At 40.8% G+C, this 15997-nt stretch overlaps 1 protein-coding gene across 13 annotated transcripts in view; it reads right to left on the bottom strand.

Annotated features, from left to right (window-relative positions):
• PPP1R9A (protein phosphatase 1 regulatory subunit 9A) overlaps positions 1-15997 on the bottom strand; it is a 251370-nt gene that overhangs the window by 7958 nt on the left and 227415 nt on the right. For 7 of the 13 annotated variants that reach the window (XM_039522746.1, XM_039522752.1, XM_039522748.1 and 4 more), the window contains 6 exons: positions 9927-10023; positions 9751-9828; positions 6499-6697; positions 4149-4268; positions 1884-1907; positions 536-718 (listed from right to left, as the gene is read on the bottom strand). In XM_039522746.1, coding sequence (XP_039378680.1) covers positions 536-718; positions 1884-1907; positions 4149-4268; positions 6499-6697; positions 9751-9828; positions 9927-10023 — 701 coding nt within the window. The remainder of the gene's footprint in view (positions 1-535; positions 719-1883; positions 1908-4148; positions 4269-6498; positions 6698-9750; positions 9829-9926; positions 10024-15997) is intronic. The other 6 variants (XM_039522751.1, XM_039522759.1, XM_039522753.1 and 3 more) reach the window with 3 other exon arrangements.

Raw genomic sequence — 15997 nt, 5'->3', positions numbered from 1 at the left:
ATACAGTCTCATTAAATAATTACTATCTGACCCACCCACCCATAATTTCTTGCAACTGTGAAAACTGAAATCAATGCAAACTGGAAAAAAAATGCTTGAGAATAAACAGATATTATTTGCTGAAAATTATAACAAAAGTTTGAATTCTGCCAAGCCTACAGATATTTTATCTCTACTTCTTCTGTGCTGATATTTAACATCCTACACGGCTCACATTTTTACAAAATGGAGTTGGATGAGAAATATGTGCATGCAAATACCACTTATGCATGCAATTATCTGATCTGTGCATGCAGATGTGGGTACATTGTACACCCACATTTTTTGCAAAGCAAATGGGCCTCAATTTCTTTAAAAAATGGGTCTAAATGATTCTAGTAATACTCTGGCCCTCTGTACCATGTCTATTATTATAGTCTGTCTTCATTCCATACACAGTCCTTTTTTGTACTCCTAAGGAATTCTCTTTTTCTCTAAGAATATCTCCAGTGACAATACACAACATTCAAAGTTTGTCCCCAAGATAGTCCATTACCTTAAGCTTACTCCCATCCAGCTGAAGGAGATGCTCTCCATTAATGTTTTGGGCGGTGAATTCAGAAACATACTGTTCAAAGTTGAGGCTCATTAACCAGTGGGAAACTTGCTGTATGCTCCATTCCTGGACAGCACGATTCTGACACTGACTGTGTTTAGGAGACTGTCCATCGTCAAGGATCTGTGACAAAAATATGATGCATATAATTAAAAGGGCAGAACTGACTAGTAATGGCATATTGCTGCACATACTTGCAACACTACAGTAGAGGTATTTGTACTATCTTCATTACAACACTTCAGTAGTGGTACACCAATATATTACAACAGTATCTACCCAGATATCACATAGTGCAACAGAAATAGCTTGGTAATTTTAGTTTTCTGTATGCAGGCACAAGAAAGAGGAAGTCACAGACAATGACTGACTAGGGCTAGGCAGCACAACTCACAATGGGAAGATTCCCATCCCCTCTCCAGGTTTTAATCTTTTAACATGTCTTTGGACAGAATGTTTTTAAGGATATACTGGAATGTTGTGGTCTACCTTAAAGGAGCATTACAGTACGTTTGGAAAGTTTAAAATATGAAATTCAAAAAATTCCTTAAAAAAACCACTCCAAAATTCAAGATGAGGATAATAAATAGTCAAAGTTATTGTCTATGGAAGGCTATGAGAAGACACATAGTTCCAGTACAAAACAGACAGTAAGCCATATCCATGGCCCCTGATTTGGCTGCTCTGTGCTGTGTGAAGGAAACAGCAGGAAAGCTGTGCTAAAGGAGACAGCTGGGGATTCCTGGGTGATGTGAAGCCGGCATAGCTCCTCCCCCCCGTGCCGCATGTGGGGTATGCTGGTGCTGAGCTGGAACACATGATGCTCTGATCAATTCTTGATCAGTGAAGCAGTTGCTATGGGACCGCTGCAGTTGGCGTAATTTAGAACAGTCTTTAGGCTGGTTTAAATTGCACTGGGGGCTGATTCAGCCCCCAGCAGGCCCCTGGATCAGGGATGGGGAAAGATGGCATAAACCCTAAACCCGAAGCTTTTGCCAACTCTGCACCAAGCATGAGCTCAGCACAGCGGAGGATCCAGTCCAGTGTACTTGTTCTGGAATCCAGCCCCACAAAACACCTCAATAAACCACAAGGAATGTAATTTGCTATAACCCCGAAAACTGCAGCAGGAAGGGTGAGGGTGACACCTGTGGGCTTGTGTTTGTGCTTTAACAGGGAGATTTGCTGCACAACAGAATAAGATCAAAAATGCAAATCTGCAAATGAGATGACAAATTGCCACGCCACGGTCACACAGTCCACCACAAAGAGCTCACTAGTATCTCACCTCATCATCAATCATATCCAGGCTCTGAGTGAGGGAGCAACAAAGAAATGGGAAAGAAAAGCATTATAGAAACAAAATACAGAACATGTAATAGCGTGCGAGAGAGTTCAGGCAAGGGCAGCACCGCGATTTGCAAACAGATCTGCTTATTGAAAACAGAGCGCTTTTAAAACTATTTCCAAACCCAGAAAGGTTATGATAAAAGCTTAACTACAATGCACACAATTTTCTAGTTAGGGCCTGTCCTGATCCTGCACCACTGGTCAATGGGAGCTTTGCCAATGACTACAACGGAAGCAGCAAAGACCCTCAATTTCTGGGGTATGAAGTGGAATAAGAATGTGTGTTCCTCCTCCCCCCTTGCTTATCATTCTTTTGCCTCACAAGTGGTTATGTTGTCTCCAGCAGGGAGGTCTGTGGGAGAGGTTCCTGGCAGTGCCAGTAATAACCCCAGATCTGTAGCAGTCAGCAGTGAATGGCTAAAGACTGATCCAAGCAGCATCCTCTACAACAAGGGCTGGGTAGGTATCCTCTGCGGCACTCACTGGACACACTGACTGATTCAGAAACTGCTATTTAGTATGCAGCAGAGGACAGAGAGACCATTATTTTATTTTATTTTATTTTTATAGGCCTATTTATATTAGATATTGCAGAGACAGCAAAGTATTAGGAGAGAGGGCTTAAAAAGAAAAATGGGAGCATTTTCAAACTTATCATTTGGCGTACTGGATACAGAGTATTATCTACACTAAGATACATAGCACAATAAAAATTATGTGAAATAATAAGAAAGCAAAAATATTTAATAATGTAGGTTTTAGTGAAATGTACTGTCAAAATAGAAAGATCATGTAGAATGAATGAGCCTAAATGAACAGATCTTTACAGTTTGCTATTCTCATTAGTACAGACAATTCTCACATGACCACTGCCCAGCAGTCTACTGTGGGCATAGAAAACATCTACTCTTAAACAGCAGCAATATTCCTACCATAGTAAGTTGCGTCTATAGGACTTCTAGCCTTGTAGACTTAAATTTTGACAACTGTGGCTGTATGTAACAGTCAGCTCCTTTTAAACACATGCAGAGCAGGCATTAATATTAATCTGTAGTAATATATTAATAACAAACATAAGTGCCCTAAAATAATAGAAACAGATGTTTCAAAATCAAGCTCTCTAGAGCAAATTCTGGCATGTATCTCACACAAGAAAATATGGAGTTCACCATAACATTTACCGTGGATTACAGGTTCTGTGTTTATAAAAAGATAAAGATGCTCATCTGCACCTCATCTGGGTTCACGAGACCGAGACACGATCTGCTGCTCAGTGAGTCAGCAGTCCCCATCCTCCGCTAGTGTAAGTAACTGTAGCTCCACAGAGGAGCTGGCCCAGTGCCTTTAGCAAGCTCGGTTTAGGACCCCATTATCAAAACATAGCTTCTGTTTGCGACCTGTAATTCTGGCACCCAATCCAATGGACACAATTTTTGCACACTAGCACAAAGAAACAAAACAAGACAAACCTCTGGTCAAAAAACAGCACAGAATTTAGGTCAACTCTACTGTGCCTGCACAAAGCAAGCACAAACTGAATGCAAATGTGCATGATATAAAGTTTACATATTATAAGACATGTAATAATGTGCAAAAACTGCACAGACGGGTGATTTTTTACTCATCACACACACGGAGGTTGGGTGGAGGCACCGTTGAAGTTTTGTCCTTAAAATTCAATCATAAATGGCTTCACCAGCTTGTCTGCCTATACCATACCTCTACAACCTAGCTAGCCCACACTCCATATTCCCTCAAAGGCATCCCAGTTATATTTATTTTAACAAATGACATTAACAAACTGTGTATATTGGTCCCTTTGCATGTACTTAAATGTAAATATAGGAAAAATATACAGAAATGAAATGGTGGCAAAGGCATGGGATTTGGAGCAGAGCCCGGAGCTGGAATGCGGAGCAGCTCCGGAGCAGTGGAGCTGCAGGTTTTTGCCTAGAGCTAGAGCGGAGCCAGAGCACAGCTCCAAAGCCCTGTTAGGAATCCAATCTTATTTTGTTATTTCCCTATTTTATTTCCTATATATACCGAAGTATGAAAAATACTGTAATAAAAGACAAACCAGGAATCATATTATTCTTTTCCAATGAAGTTTTCTAGAAAAACTATCATTTGAATACTTATTAAGAAAAATCCTATTGGAGAAAGAAATTAACTCTTGCCCATTGTAAGAATGACAGAGACATACCTCATCTGATGATAATGCTAAGGAATGAGAGAAACCAGGGGTTTTCGGTTCTGCTCCTAAACCACTCAGATCAGCTGAGCTTGTGCTGCTGGGACTGAAGTCATCAGTGAATGTGAAATTCTGAGGACAAAAAGATGGGTCAAAGTCAACATAAGATCTTATACACACATCTTGTAGGAGACTTGCTTTTTCCCTCCAGGCTGGCATAGTTCAGGAGTGATTTCAATAATTTACTGAACCAATTATTATAAGGACGCCCAATCTTTATTACTGTTAATGATTTGTGAAATAATATGTAATATGTCTATTACTGTGGTATTAGAGAGACCAACACAGCTACAAAAACAGTGCAAACAACATATTACTGTGGTATGTACTTAAGAGACATTTTTGCCAGGTTAGTGTCTTAGTAACAAAGATGTCTGAGAGCAATTTCCAGGCTTCCACTTAGAGATGACACTCCCTGCCCCTTCTGAGGCTGCCAACTTCACTGCTTCTCATGGCTGATCAATAGCATTTGCAGTCTTCCAGAATGCCTGCCCTCCACACATTTGGGACAAACACAGCACATGCAGTTACACAATGGGTAGGAGAAAGGGTGGATTATGAGGGAGAAATGAAAGTCACTATTGAAAAGGCAAGAAAATCATCCTGTGAATCCATTTTGGATTGGGCCCTAAATAAACTCTTTCAGAAATGAGAGGTGCTTCCCTCTTTGCCTAAACCTTTAGATAAGACAGAAGGTAAAGGAGACCTTCTGATGTTAGGTGCTGCTATTCACTGCAACAGTAACCACAAAATAGACATTTTCCTTAAAAATGAAATGACAAATATTATACTGTATAGCAAGGATGAGCAAAATATTACTCCATGATTCATATATATTCCTAGAAATTCATAAAAATCACCATTGGGGAACACAACAATTGGCAACAGATCTGCATTAGAGTTTGGAAAACAGTTCAATTTCAAAACAACAAAAATTAAGAAATTCCTGACGCGCCTGAGGGTCAATAAAAAACAAACAGATCCAGGCTCCACATCCTTGGTGTTAAAATCCAGAGACAAACGTGAAATAATGTAAAAAGTGTAAGTCAGTGCAAAGAAACAAACAACAAAAATACCCACACGTTTTTCAACTAGCTCTTTTAAAAAAATATGAAGAATATCAAGCCTTGATCTCCCCTTTTCTGCTGGAAGTCCCTCTGGAGAACTAGTGGGATAATGACATCACATGAAAGTTGGGTACACCCAACTATACTCTTTATCCCTTTGAAAATCCCCCCCCCACACACACACAGCCTGTGTCGCTTTTATGTGCCCTATTTTTGCTTAATCCATATCAGGTAATTTCTCTCCGCATAATGGTAAGATTTTGTTTCCAGTCAGAGTTCTGCAATCTTGTAGGATCCTTTGTAGGCCCTAAGGAATGGTAAATGCCCTTGAAAACTTCGAAAATTGCTACTGCATATGTGAAAAATGAATGTCACTTGGAGTCACACTCCTGAAAAGGAGGGTCAGAACCACTCCAGTTTCCTTTCCAGCCGAATATAAATAGTGACGTGCACAGGCTCTAACAAGATATATTCTGCTAGAGAAATATTTCCCACAGATGAAAACAGATTAAACAACACAGGAAAGTTATGTACAATACATTTTAGGGCTATCATGCTGAAAGCTTTTGTGCACATAGAAAGGAATCACAGAAATATTTTAAATAATTCATGTTTTTAACTTCAAATATTTTCAGAAATGGAATTAAATCTGATATCCAACATGTGCAAAAGGCAGATTTGTTATTGAGGAAAAAAGGCAAATAACTAACAGTGAAGTTCGAAAGTGATCTCTTCCACCAACAAAAGCTGGTCCCATAGAAGCTATTACCTCACCCACCTTGTCTCTCTAATATCCTGGGACCGACAGGGTACAACAACACTGCAAACAGTGTACATTATTGACATTTCTTAGTTTGTAAACATCTCACTTTGAGAGGTTAAACGGCGTTAGATATTCCCTCCCCTTGACAATCAGTCCTGAAAAATGCAGTAAAATATCTGTAATTTAATACACAAATCTAGCATTTGTTCCGTGGATAAAAATGTTATTTTCCACTAGTGCCATTTGGTATGGCGCAGCACATCATACCTATCTTACTAGTAACATACATCAAAAGAGAGACGGAATAAAAAGGAATATACAATCTGGAATGGTAGTATTAAAAATGATGTGTTTTTACTGTACAATGAACACCATGCATTGTTTATTGCAGTATTACCACATTGGCTCTTTATTTCTCCTGAAGCATTGAGCTTCCCACATACTGGGAATACAGTAGTTTTTTGTTTTCTACCTTGGACTCTTTTTTAGCTGGACTTAGATTTTCAGAGGATGGTTCAGTTGAGCTGCTAGATGAAGGCAGGTTGCTGGAAGAATTGGATCCCCTGCCACTCTCTCCATACCATGTGAATGGTATGCTATAGGGGAGAGAGGAGGATCGCTCTGACATAGATGCATTGCTTGCTGAGCTCTCCAGCATCTCTCTAGTGGTCCTGTTTAAGAGAAAGGAGCCGGGATCTGTGTTAGGGTATAAAACTCAATAAACAAATTAATAATTATTTAAAATAACATAATTACAAAAAGAGTAATTACTTCTAAAAACATGGTTGAACACTAAAATAACTTGTAGGTATTGGCATTCTGAAAACATACCATTAGATAAAGGGAGAAAAGGGTAGTTTTTGAACTCAAGTTCTCTATAGGTAATATCACTATCCTGATATAAATTTTAAAGACTTTTCTATATTAAGTTTTTTTTAGGTAAGCCTAATCAAATGATGAGCTTATCTTTGCTAAAACAAAAATAGAATGAATGGAATGTCATCACTGAGGAAAAGCTAACAGTTATAAGAATAACAGGGTAAATTATTACCTATATTGTGTCCAAATGTGTTAGGTGCTTTATGGACAAGCTATAAAGTCTTGGCCCCTGGCCCAAAGATTTTACATTCTAGAATCACTGAGGCTGCCGGGACCTAACTGAGGCCAGAATTTGAGCTCATGAGTTTTGGCTATAATTTGAGATACCTTTTGAGCAGGATTTATGACAGCCTGTTTCAGAATTGAATGGTTCTATTGCTTTAAAATACATGTATTTAACTCTGCCCCCGGATCTCACAGCAAAAGTCTGTATTTAGTTGCACCAGCATAGGTGCTAGAACTTGGGGTGCAGCAGCACCCCCTGGCTTGAAGTGGTTTCCATCACAGAGAGGGCTTACAGTTTGGTTCAATAGCAATCAGCACTCCTACTATACAAATTGTTTCAGCACCCTTGGCCACCAATGTAAATCTGGCATAATTCCATTGGAATTAATGGAGTCCCCCTGAATTTTATAGTGGTGTCAGAGCAGGATTTTAGCCCTCTGTCTTTCTAGTGCTTTTTATCTGTATATGGTGGGTATATTTGTAAGGCTGGGACACTTCAAAAGGCTCTTCTTTCATGCATACACATCATTTTAGTTGGTTACCCTAACTTTAGAATAATACAATCTAGATCAAGAGGGCTCATTAGGGTTTCAGAGCAGGCACACGGAGCTAAGTATATTTTGTTGGGTGGAGACGTTTATTTGCTCTAAGGAAATCTGGATGTAGTTATAATGATTGTACAAAACCTAGAGCCATATTTATTTTAAAAATTCAATTTCCAAATATCCCCATATATTAGCATGCTGCAGTATTTTTAAGAAGGGGAAGTAATACTTACCACTTCAAGCCTTCAAACTGATTTACAACCATTTACCTACTTATTAATCCTCAGCAGCTCTGTGAAGTAGGAAGTATTGCAACATTTTGCTGATAGAGAAACTGAGGTAAAGAGAGGGTAAATGACCACCAAAGCAAGCTGGTGGTAGATGAGAACTGAACAGTGCCTAAGTGTTGTTTTTTCTGACCATACCATATCTCAAAGTACAGGCCATTAATACTAACTGAACTCTATTGCCAGCCCAGAGAAATGCTGGACAAATGACCATGTACGTTTACAAAAACATGTAATGCAACTTCAGCTCGTAAAAAAAAGCAGCTTATTTAACTACAGTAAGCAGAAAATGATCAGCTGTTCTCCAGCTGGAGCAGACAAGCCTGATTGCTCTAGGCTCTAGCACCTAGGCCAATGAGTAGCCACGTTTGGCATAAGGTCCACCCACAGCTGCAGAGCAGGAATCCCCCTCCCCAGTAAAGATGGCCATCCACACAGTGGAAGATCCATCAGACTCACTCCTGCTCCTCCCTTAAGCTTACCCCAGATCTTTCCTAAAATCTTGCTGTGCAGGGAAGAATAGAGGTGTTCTCTACATTGCTGGGCTTGATAACATGTAGGCTCATTCTGCTACATGGGCAGGAGAGCTCATGTTTCCCACCCACATTGCAGAACTGAGGCAGTTCTGATTTATCTATGACCAGTGGTGGTCACAGAGGAGAGTACTATCAGTACAAATGCCAACAATGGCAAAATAGTGCATGAAGCATGTATCTGACAAAATGATTAATTCTACATCAATCAGTCGCTCTAGTGGGAACAAAGCATTATAATAGGATGTTGTCATGGGATCGGTCGGGTTCAAAGAGTTTCTTCATCTTTGGATTCTAGGGAGAGCATCCTTCCCTAGAATCCAAAGATCTTGAGAAGCAAATTCTTTAGTGTCAGAAGCAAAGGAAAGTACAAGCAGTCTTTAAAATGTTACACAGTGATAATAACGTTCCCGTTTACAGAGGCATAATGAGAGTTGTAAAAGCTCATGAATTTTGAGAGAGGCAATAACAATCTTTGCCTTCAACAACTGAATCCAAAAGCAGGCATATTCAGCAGTGAAAAATGAAAGGCTATTAGAAATGAATGATCAGGATTATATTTCACTATTTACTGATTCTCAGCCTGTATTTTTTGTACATAATTCTACATTTGTAAGTTCAACTTTCATGATAAAGAGATTGCACTAAGGTATTTGTATTAGGTGAATTGAAAAATATCTTTTCTTTTGTTTTTTTTACAGTGCAAATATTTGTAATAAAAAATAAATATAAAGTGAGCACTGTACACTCTGTATTCTGTGTTGTAATTGAAATCAATATATTTGAAAATGTAGAAAACATCCAAAAATATTTAAATAAACGGTATTATTTTGTTGTTTAACAGTACGATTAATCGTGATTCATTTTTTTAATCACTTGACGGCCCTAATATTTTATATAGGTATGTGTGTGTGAATTCTACTAATCTATGTGTGCCACTCCCATCGTTGTCAATGGGCGCATAGGCCTATCTTGGGCATTATGTGGCTCAATCTATTTTTAAGGTATGAGTACTTATTATTTTGCTATTTGTTAAAATATTCTCCCATCAATGTCAGTTTCTCCTTAAAAACAACTGGCTATAACAGGGGTTCATGGAAGCTAATAAGAGCAGAATTTGGCCCCCGGGGTATAACTTTATTTTAGCAATACACACAGGAAAGGTGGACTATCAATGGTTTCATCTCCTGGATAGCACAGTTTTGCCGAGGATTTTGGGATGAGACAGATAACATCTTTGTTGTTTTACCCATACCTGGTGCCACAGGCCACCCTAATGACTTCTCTCTCTTTCCATTTCTTGCCCTTGTGGGAACTCCTTCTCAAGGGAGCCCTATAACAAGATTAGAGACCATCAACAAATGTCATTTGAAACTTAGCTTTCCATTCCCTTCTAATAGTAATCTAGTTTTTAAATAAATAAATGCTTACCCAAGATCCACAAGCTTTCGCTTTATTTTTTCTGCCTGCCCCATAGTAGGGCTGGTTGCTCTTGATGATTGGGGACCTGTGTGACCACCTAGGATATCTTTATACGTGAAAAAAATATACATTATTATTTTATCTGATAGTAAACAGTAACTCCAGAAGAGTTTGTGTACATGTGCATTTGTACATACTTACACACTATATATCTATATAAATAGTGGGGCATGTCATATAATTAGGTGCAGCTACAGAAATAACTTCCCTTCTTTCAGAAGAAGTGGTAAAAATGGTATAAGAAGTACCTCAATGAACTGCTTTGAAACTTGAGAGAAAGTACTGAGGGGAAAATGGGAGGTGGGGGGGACTTATTTGAACTGAGTTTTAATGTAATAATTTGTACTAAGGCAAGCCACACATAAGGCTAATAAGGAGAAATACAAAAAATGAGTCATTTTTAAACCCCTGGAGGATCTATCTAATCTCTATTTTTGCCAAGAACAAGCTTTTTTTGGGAGTATACTTTACTGTCAAAGATGGCTGTTGAATATCTGTTCTGAAAGACTCCAGCAGCTTTGGAGAACTGGATAATTTTTATGACGGGAGTGCCAAGAGGTAATAAACTATTTTGTTTTCATGACTTGATCAAAGGAGACATTGTCATCTTGTAATCTAGTCAATTTGTAAAAATGAGTTTAAAATAGCTTCCATTTCTACACCTGCTCTGAGACCCTGTGGCAATCTCTGCCATTTTACAATCATATGTTTCCTCTCTCTGTGACTGTGTGATAACCCTAAAAAAACAAAAGGGGAAACAGATAACAGCCCCATACAGTCAAAACAGTAAAACTGACTATACAAAAGTGCTGTAAAATCCTTAAAGCAAACAAAATAAAACAAAATATAGCAGTTAAAAAATTTCAGACAAAAATGTGGGTTTGACTGACCATGTCTAAGTGTTCCACAGGGAATGAAAGAAGATCAGTCATTCGTTTCCTTAGGTTTCTTCGTGTCTTTTACACTATAGTCTACCATCCTGATTCAGATCACATTTACATTGGTTCTACACTGGAACAACTCCATTGGCTTTCGCTCCTGCTTTCACTGGGGTAAATCAAGCCCTCAGAATTAAGAATAAATAAGCAAGCAAATGTAACCCATACCTGCTTGGCGTGGCAATCTGCTCCCCTCTAGTGGCAGCTAAACCAGCTCGACATTGATGAGACTGCTACAGCTTTGGCTAAGAGACATGTGTCTTTTAGCTCATGCAGTAGAGGCTCATGCGTTAAGATCCCAAGGTCCCAGGGTTTGATCCCGGCCAACGACGACCGGGGTCTGTTGACGTTATACAAGCAAAAAACAAAAACTATCACAAGCACAGCTTTGCCCTCTAAGTCCCCTAACCCTGCATGCTACCCATTCAAAGGGGTTTTTCAGAGGCACAGGGCTGCACTGGTATGAACAGCTTGCAGAATCATTAAGGGCTTCCTCAAAAATAGTTTGCTGCAGTGCAGCAACTAAGAAACAAATATTTTACACTGGAAATAACATTTTGGCATTTTTTGTTCATGAAATAAAAGCAATGCACAAGCGACCCATGAAGCATGATGTGGTAGGCCAAGAAATACAACACACTCTAAAAACAAGTTGTTTTCAGCAACCATGGTTTGTCTTACGTAAGGCATTCATGAAGATCTGACACCTGGCCTTATGCTGAAACAGAAAACAAGCATCAAATTTCCAAAAGGAGAGCCAAAGAATATACTCCTGGTGGAATTCTGTGCCACTGTGCATGTGCAGAATTCACGTCCCCTGAAGATTTTTGTCTCTGCAGAAAATAGATTCTGGACAGGTGCTGCAGTTACACATTTTGCCCACCAGAGGCTGCTGTGGCACCAGATCAGAGGGCAGGAAGCTGTGGCTAGGGAGGAGAAGAGGCTGCTTTCATCACAGCACCCTGCCCACGAGACCAGGGGAGGGGAGACAGGATATGGAGAGATGGACAGTGGGGAGGCACATGGGGGGTTCATAAGCAGGGTTGCCAACTTCCTAATCGCACAAAGCTGAACACCCTTACTCGCCTCTTCCCTGAGGCCCCAACCCTGTCCTGCCCCTTCTGAGGCCCCTGCCCCGCTCACTCCATCTCCCCCCCCCCATCACACGCTCTCCCCTACTCTCACTCACTTTCACCAGGCTGGGGCAGGAGGTTGGAGTGTGGGTGGGGATCAGAGCTCCAGGATGGGGCTTGGGTGCAGGAGGGGGTGCAGGCTCTGGGGTGGGGCTGGAGATGAGGGGTTTGGGGTACAGGAGGGTGCTCTGGGCTGGGGCAGAGGGTTGGGGGGTGAGGGCTCTAGGAGGGAATTAGGGTATGGGAGAGGGTTCCGATTTTGGGGCAGGGGTTGGGGTGCAGGGGAGGGTTTGGGGTGCAGGCTGCGGCCGGGTGGCGCTTACCTCAGGCGGCTCCCGGCCCACGGCACAGCGGGTCTATGGCTCTGCGCAGCTTCCAGAAGTGGATGGCATGTCCCTACGGCCCCTAGGTGGAGGGGCCGGGGGCCTCTATGTGCTGTCCACAGGCACTGCCCCCGCAGTTCCCATTGGCCACAGTTCCCAGCCAATAGGCGCTGCGGACCCGGCGTTTGGGGGGTGGTGGTGCCACGCATGGAGCCCCCTGGCTGCCCCTGTACCTAGGGGCCACAGGGACGTGGTGGCTGCTTCTGGGAGCTGCACAGAGCCTGCCTTAGCCCCGCTGACCAGACTTGCAGTGGCCTGGTCAGCAGAGCTGCCAGGATGCCTTTTCGTTCCAGTCGAAAACTGGAAACATGGAAACCCTATTCAGAAGGGCTAGTGGGAGGGGTGACAAACTGGGGGAGGGACACAGGAGCTAGTGGGGTGACAGCATTGAGCCAGGGGCTGTTAAGTGGGGGTGCAGGCCAAATGGGGGTTCAGGGACACATGGAGATAAGGTGGCTGAGTGGGAGTATGGGCAACATGGGAAAAGAGGAGTGGCTGAATGGAGGTGCAGGGACATGGGGACAGAGGGGAGGAGTGGTATCTGAGTGAGGGTGCAGGGATATATGGGGATGGGGCAGCGATGTGCAGGGACACACAGGGACAGGAGCAGATGTGCCTGACTGAATGGGAGAGGCTAGGAGTAAGCCAGGGTCTGCATGGGGGAGGGTCTCCTCCCCCCCCAAAAAAACGTTCCATACTTCTCCCACCCACACCCAATAACCCTCCCAGTTCACTCCCAGGCTTCTTGCCAGCAATTATTTCCCTCTCTCTCAGTTCTTCCATTACCCCAACCCCCTGAAACCTTTCCACTGCTTCTGAGGGGTGTGGGAAATACAGTTCTGTATTGTAGTTTAAATGAATATGACTCAAAGTTCTGTATTAATACGCCTAGTAAGGAATCTATTTGTCAAAAAACAATTCTTGCATCTTTTTTGTTGTCTGTATTGTTACAGACATACTTGCTGACAGGTATTTTGAAATAAATTACAAAAAAATTGAAACTAGCCTGATTATATTGTTATTTTGACAAATAAAATATGCAGAATTTTAAAATATTGGGCACAGAATTTTTAATTTTTTGGAGCAGAATTCTCCCAGGAATAAAAGTGGTAGTACACAAAGCGGCAAAACACATGCCGAACTCTCTTGAGCAGCAATCCATCCTACAACAAAGGCTAATGAGACTACTATGCAATTTTTACCCCAGTGTACAGAAAGTAGATTGTCTTAAGTTGTCTCTTTTGTCTTTATTGTGTATTCTTGTCATTTAACAGTTTTAAAACTTTTCAGATTCTCAGTGAAAAGATTGTGCTGTGTTTTCTTTAGCATTAGGAATTCCCAGACTACTCCCCTTATTTTATCACTGTTATTTAAAATCAGAATAAAATTGAACTGAATGAATCTACAATGTGTGTAGGGTTTGTGACAGGCACACAGGAAAGTGACAGAGTGAAAACACCAAAACACCAGCTACAAAACAAGATCAAATCCAGGTTGATATTCAGCATTCACTTCGGTTTGAAATTGTGTCCCGATTTTTAAATGTTTGTGCTATGTACAGAGAAGCCCAGTTTGTGCATTAGAATATCATCTATATCCATAACTCAAAGCAGAGAAACAAGCTGAGATAGAGGTTTTTTGTACATTTTTCATTATTATAACAAAGAGCTTTGAGGATCTACCATGAAGAGAAGACAATGAAAAAAGAACGAGAGGAAGAAGAGCAGAGCTGAAACAATTGGGGAGACGAATACTACAAAAGTTGTGAAACACATTTCATTTTTTTTTAAATAAAATGTTACTAACAACTGAAAAACAAACGTGGCTTTTCTGGATTATATATGTTTTGGGGCCAGTCCTGTAAAACCTTATTTATTTCCATGGGACTCAATGAGACTATTTTGGTGAGTTAGGATCTGCAGATAAGGATTTACACTGGTAGTAAATTAATTCTAGATTTTAGAAGGAACTGGTCTTTTGCTAATTTAGAGTATAAAAGAAATAGCCCCTTTTCACTCCATCACATTTGTGGAGCTTCCCTACCTGCCTCCGTTACCCTGACTTTCAATCTTGCTGCCTGGTCACCTTCTGGAAGTATTGCCCCCACAACAAATACAGTAAGGGCCTTGACACAGTTCTATCGATCTGGCACAATTTATTCTGTCAGTGCTTTCTGTGTATACTGAAAACGTGTCTCTTTCTGAGAAAATTAGATGTTTCAGAATAGTCTGCACTGGCACATTTTAACAACTTTCCACGTTATCCCTGCCAAAACTACCTGCCCTCCTCCTTGATAATAGGTTCATGAGGGCCTTGCATTCTGAAACTGTGAAATGGACAGCCTTCTGAATGGAGTACAGAAATGAACTGCCTACTTGTGCCATTGTCTGGCTGTCCCTAGCATCATGCAAGAGATATTATAAACTAACTAGTTTGCATATAAACAGATTGACTGAAAAGGATTAGATTGCATTCCATTATCTCCTAGTAAATGTGCATGCCTGGATCATAATGCTGGAAGAACATAAGACTGGACACAATGGTCCATCTAGCCCAGTATTCTGTTTTCGGACAGTGGCTGATGCTAGATGCTTCAGAGGGAATGAACAGAATAGGGCAATTATCAAGTGATCCATCCGCCGTTGTCCAGTCTCAGCATCTGGCAGTCAGAGGTTTAGGGACATCCAGAGAATGGGGTTGCATCCCTGACCATCTTGGCTAATAGACATTGATGGTCCTTTCCTCCATGAACATTATCTAACACTTTTTTGAACCCAGTTATATTTTTGTCCTTCACAACATCGCCTGGCAACAAGTTCCACAGGTTGACTGTGTGTTGTATGAAATACTTCCTTTTGTTTTAAACCTACTGCCTATTAATTTAATCAGGTGGCCCCCTAGTACTTATGTTATGTGAAGGGGCAAACAGCACTTCCTTATTCACTTCCTTGACACTATTCATGATTTTATAGGCCGCTGTCATAACCTCCCTTAGTCGTCTCTTTTCCAAGCTGAACAGTTCGAGTCTTTTTAATCTCTCCTCCTATGGAATCATTCCATACCCCTAAACATTACCATTTTTATACCTTTTCCAATTCTAATATATATTTTTTGAGATGGGGAGACCAGAACTGCACACAGTATTCAAGGTATGGGCATACCATGGATTTATATAGTGGTATTATAATATTTACGGTCTGATTATCTAACGCTTTCCTAACGGTTCCTAACATTCTGTTAGCTTTTTTGACCACCACTACACATTGAGCGGATGTTTTCAGAGAACTATCCACAATGATCCAAGATCTTTCTTGAGCGGTAACAGCTAATTTAGACCCCATCGTTTTGTATACATTGTTGGAATGATATTTTCCTATATGTATTACTTTGCATTTATCAATATTGAATTTCATCTGTCATTTTGTGTCCTAGCCACCCAGTTTTGTGAGATTGCTTTGTAGCTCTTTGCAGTCAGCTTTGGACTTAACTACCTTGAGTAATTTTGTATTGTTTGCAAACTTTGCCACCTCACTGTTTACCTCTTTTTCCAGATCATTTACAAATAT

The sequence above is a fragment of the Mauremys reevesii genome, linkage group 2, assembly GCF_016161935.1.
Source record: "Mauremys reevesii isolate NIE-2019 linkage group 2, ASM1616193v1, whole genome shotgun sequence".
Classification (NCBI taxonomy): Eukaryota; Metazoa; Chordata; order Testudines; family Geoemydidae; genus Mauremys; species Mauremys reevesii.
Note: the sequence above shows the minus strand (reverse complement) of the source record. Positions and strands in the feature narration are given on the sequence as shown.